The 5,541-nt window shown below is 49.4% G+C and overlaps 1 protein-coding gene across 1 annotated transcript in view; it reads left to right on the forward strand.

Moving 5' to 3' along the window:
• Positions 1-4,779, forward strand: part of LOC143301763 (uncharacterized) — a 10,201-nt gene extending 5,422 nt beyond the window's left edge. The window contains exon 3 of the mRNA XM_076616152.1: positions 3,528-4,779. Within this exon, the coding sequence (XP_076472267.1) occupies positions 3,528-4,779 (1,252 nt within the window). The remainder of the gene's footprint in view (positions 1-3,527) is intronic.
• The last annotated feature ends 762 nt before the right edge of the window (positions 4,780-5,541 follow it).

A 5,541-nucleotide genomic window follows, 5' to 3' on the forward strand; every position in this document is an offset into this window, starting at 1 on the left:
ATGAAAAGGTGGGGGAGGGTTAAGGGGGTGGGGGGGGGATGGGCGTAGGGTTGGGGGGGGGGGGGAGGAGGAGGGCGGGGCTCATCGTCATCCCTGGCACCATTTGCCGCTGAGCTGTTGAGGTGAGTGTGTGTGTGTGTGTGTGTGTGTGTGTGTGTGTGTGTGTGTGAGGGGCGAGGGGGTGATGAGGTGAAGGGTGTGTGGTGTGTGGAGGGGGTGGGGGGAAGAGCGTATTTGGTGGGGGGGGGGGGGTTGGAGGAGGGGATCTCATCGTCATCCTTTACACGCTGGCCACTGAGCTGTTGAGGTGAGTGGGTGTGTGGGTGTGGCGGGGGGGGGGATGAAAAGGTGGGGGAGGGTTAAGGGGGTGGGGTGGGTGTGGGGATGGGCGTAGGGTTGGGGGGGGGAGGAGGAGGGGGGGGGCTCATCGTCATCCCTGGCACCATTTGCTGCTCAGCTGTTGAGGTGAGTGTGTGTGTGTGTGTGTGTGTGTGATGGGCGAGGGGGTGATGGGGTGAAGGGTGGGTGGTGTGTGGAGGGGGGTGGGGGGAGGAGCGTATTGGGTTGGGGGTGGTGGTGGTGGAGGAGGGGGTCTCATCGTCATCCTTTACACCCTTTCCACTGAGCTGTTGAGGTGAGTGTGTGTGTGGCAGGGGAGGGGGTGAGGGAAGGGGTGGGAATAGGGGTGGGTGTGTGTTAGGGTGGAGGATGGCGAGGCTCATCGTCATCCCTTACACCATGGAGGGAGGTGGGGGGGGGGGGGGGGGGGGGGTGGGGGGGGGGGGGGTTCGGTGTTGTTGAGTTAACTTGGTTAACGTTTTTTTGCATCCTGCCATGACATGACCCAACAGGTGTCAAAGGAGTAGATTCTGTGTGTGTGTGTGTGTGTGTGTGTGTGTGTGTGTGTGTGTGTGTGTGTGTGTGTGTGTGTGTGTGTGTGTGTGTGTGTGTGTGTGTGTCCTCTCTCTCTCTCTCTCTCTCTCTCTCTCTCTCTCTCTCTCTCTCTCTCTTTACACACACACACACACACACACACAGAAACAGAGAGAGAGGGAGAGAGAGAGAGACAGCGAGGGATAGATAGATAGGGAGAGAGAGAGAGAGAGAAGAAGAAGAAGAAGAAGAAAGAAAAACAAACACATCAATCTGTCAAATATTCCAAATCTTCAGAACGATCACGTTCGTTCCTCAAGGGATAAGTTGTTTACATGTTACCAGGGTCACTCTTACGCAGCTATTATGACGCAAGCACGCCATGATAATATAGATGTGTGTGTGTGTGTGTGTGTGTGTGTGTGTGTGTGTGTGTGTGTGTGCGCGCGCGCGCGCGCTCGCGCTCGCACGCAAATTAATCATTCATTTATCATCGAGCAATAACAACGACTGGTGCTATCGGCCATATATTTGATGAATGGACGGATGAATGGGCATTCATTATCATTCATCGGCTGCGTCCAAAACAGTGTAATAATTGTTGTGCTATAAAGTATGTTCCGTAGATATTTCCTCTTGCAATTATTCCCCCCCCCCCCCCCTTGATAGAGCTGACACTCAACAAGTCTCAAGTACAGTTCGGAAATCTAGATAGAAGTAAGTATCAACCTTTGACCTTTCCTCTCAGCGAACATACAATATCTATTTTGTTATTTGGTGCATCAATTTCTGTTTGTCACTTGCCTGATTGTATAAAAAATAAAAAATAAAAATGATATCAATAACCATAAATAAAACAAAGTCTTCTTCGGTCGACGAAAACGTCACGAAGTTAAAAAGAAGAGAAAAAAAAGCCCCAATAAATTCTTTGGAATACAGGAAAGAGAGAAGGCAACGAATGAAAAAAAAGGTATAAACCGGCTTATTTTAATAGCAAGGTTCTTGTTGTTTTGGGTTGTTTTTTTTTTAGGAGCTTCCTTCACAAAAACCCTGGGATACATTTTGTACACGTGTCTGTTGTTTGATGGGGCACGTTTATCTGTATTCGGTGTCATACACTGGACAAAATAATAATAATAATAAGAAGAAGAAGAAGAAGAAGAAGAAGAAGAAGAAGAAGAAGAAGAAGAAGAGACTGATTGAAAGAAACTCTGAAACTATGAGTTGATTACCGTGTTCGAAAACGGCGATGAAAGGAACACTTTTTGTTTCCCAGCGAATACACCTTTAAATATTTTTTTTTTTCTCGTTTTGTCTTCTTCTTTTTTTATATCGGCAGAAAAAATGTACCTTGTATGGAGGAAAAAAAAAATACACACACACACACACACACACACACACACACACACACACACACACACAGGGCAGAAAAAATGAAAAAGGTACAGTACTATGACAGCATGCTTCCTCCAGGTGAAACAGCTCGAATTTACGACACTAAAATCAGAACAAACAAAACAGTTCAACAAAACATGACAGTCAATATACTGGCAAAGTGAACATTTTTAACAATATTCTGGTGGAGGAAAAAAAAAAGAAGGGAAGAATATTATGTTTGAGTAGTACTCTGTTTTTTGGTTTTGTTTTGTTTGTTTTTGTTTTTGTTTTGTCTTTAAACCGCCAAAGTTTCTGTGAATGCAATACAACAAAATACAGCATGGTACAATACAATACGACACAACACAACGCCACACAGTACAATACAATACAATACACACTACAATACAATACAAAATAATACAACACAGTATAATACAGCATAACACAATACATGATACAATACGCAACATAACACAATACAATACAATATGATACAATACGATACAACACAATACAATGCAATATGATACAATACGCAACACAACACAATACAATACAATACAACACAACACAACACAATATGATACAATACAACACAACACACAATACAACGCAGGGTGGAGATCTCAGCGAAGCGACGCGCTCTCCCGGGTGTAGAGCAGCCCGAATTTCACACAGAGAATATAATATGTCTTGTCAAAAAAAGAGTAACAACACAACACATACAACACAACACATCACACCACAACACAACACACCACAACACACCACAACACAACACAACACACCACAACACACCACAACACAACACAACACACCACAACACACCACACCACAACACACCACAACACACCACACCACAACACAACACACCACAACACAATACAACACAACACACAACACAACACACCACAACACAATACAACACAACAGACAACACCACAACACACCACAACACAACACACCACAACACAACACACCACAACACACCACACCACACCACACCACAACACAACACAACACAACACAACACACCACACCACACCACAACACACCACACCACACCACAACACAACACACCACAACACACCACACCACACCACAACACAACACAACACAACACACCACACCACACCACACCACAACACACCACACCACACCACACCACACCACAACACAACACAACACACCACAACACACCACAACACACCACAACACAACACAACACAACACAACACAGTGACCCTCTGCCATGTACGTTCCGTGCCCTGCAGGTTCCGGCTGGTGTACGACCTGCTGTGCAAAGGCTACATGTTCTGCATGACCTTCAACGTGCCGCTGTCCGCCTTCATCATGGTGGCTGTGGGCTTCGACCGCTACTTCTGCATCTGCCACCCCTTCCTGCACGCTATGACGGTCCGCCGGGCCAAGGTGCTGCTCGTCTGCCTCACCCTGCTGGCCTGTGGGCTGGGCATCATCACGGCGCTGGGCTTCGGCGTGTACTACACCACTTCCGGGGAGGAGGTCGAGGTTTCCGGCGTCGTTCTCCCGGAAGTGAATGCTTCCTCCTTGTCGTCCTCCTCCTCCTCCTCGGCGGGTTTGTCCCTCGAGGGCTCCTCCTCCAGCACCAGCTTCACGCCGTCCCCGAGTGGGTCGGTATACGATGACGTCTTCAATTCCAGTCTTGGGGCCGCTGTGGGCTCCTCCTCTTTCTCCTCCTCTTCGTCCTCCTCTTCTTCGTTGGAGTCAACCTCGGTGGTGAATTCTGTGGACGGGGGAAGAGGAGGAGGATACATCAGCGACATGGAGGGAGAGGAGGTGGAAGGAGGAGGAGGATCCGGAAACGGCACCCGGCGGGGCGGCGGGGGCAACAACGTGACCACGACCACCACCACCATCCGCGTCATCTACTACGGGCAGTGCGTGCCCAACACGCTGATCGTCAGCGAGCACTTCGTGGAGATCTACCAGAAGGTGTACGCCGCCACCTTCCTCTTCTCCTTCCTCACCATCGCCCTGCTCTACGCCCTCATCTACCGCTCCATCCTCATCCGCCGCGCCTGGAAGGCCAAGCGGAAGCGCATGAGCTGCTACAACTCCACCATCACCACAGGGCCAGAGACGGTAGCCGAGGAGACTCAGCTGACCAACATCAACAACGGAAACACGGCGGCGGCGGTGGCGGCCGCTGGAGCTGACGCAGGAAGTACCGCCGCCGCCGCCGCTGCTGCCGCCGCTTCCGGAAGGGTAACGACGCGCACGTCAGTTGCGCTACGGGACCGGATGCTGTATGCCAACATCAAGACGGCGGCCATGCTGTTCGTGGTGACGGTGGTCTTCGTCATCAGCTTCCTACCCTCCTGGCTGATCGGGCTGGGTGTCATGCGCATGTACTACATCCTCTTCTACATCTTCTTCTTCAACAACGTGGCCAACCCGTTCATCTACGCCTTCATGAACAGGACCTTCCGCGACGACCTCCGACAGCTGCTAAAGAGGATCAAGAACCGGCTGTCAGGCTGGTGAAATGGAGTGGGATATACAGGAAGGGGGGGGGGAGAGATCACCAGCACACGCGCGTGTCTCGCAACGTACACACACACACACAGACACACACACACACACACACACACACACACACACACACACACACACACACAGCCTGCAAGGAAGAGCTGCCGCGAGAGACAAACGAACGAACGGAATAATATTCTCTTTCATTTTATTCTATTCATCATGATGATGTTGGCTTGACTTCGCCATCCATGATTCAGAAAAAGGGTTTACCCAGTTCTTGTCTTCGCGAACGAATATCGAGTGGGATGGTTTATCCACTTCTCGGCTCTGTGAACGAAGATTTCGAAAGATGGTTTATCCAGTTCTTGGCTTCGCGAACGAAGATTCAGAAAGATGGCTTATCCACTTCTTGGCTTCACGAACGAAGATTCAGAAAGACGGTTAACCCTTTCACCACCAGTCAACCTAGAGTGCAAAATTTCCTTGTGCTATAAACACAGAAATTGTGTCTAAGAATAGTTGGGGATTCTCCCTGTGATGCGTAGAAAATCTGGCCTGTCCTACCACCGAACATAAAGAGCAGTAGGTTCATGGATAACAGTCCCATGATCTGGTCACCCTTTTGTGACATGGGTTTTCCACCTACCTGCTGTATAAATGCGAGTTTGGCAGTGAAAGGGGTAATCCAGTTCTTGGCTTCGTGAACGGAGATGTAGACAGATGGTTTCTACACCTCTGCTGTCAGGCTGGCTTGTGGCTGACAAGGAACAG

Source organism: Babylonia areolata, chromosome 28 (genome assembly GCF_041734735.1).
Source record: "Babylonia areolata isolate BAREFJ2019XMU chromosome 28, ASM4173473v1, whole genome shotgun sequence".
NCBI lineage: Eukaryota > Metazoa > Mollusca > Gastropoda > Neogastropoda > Buccinidae > Babylonia > Babylonia areolata.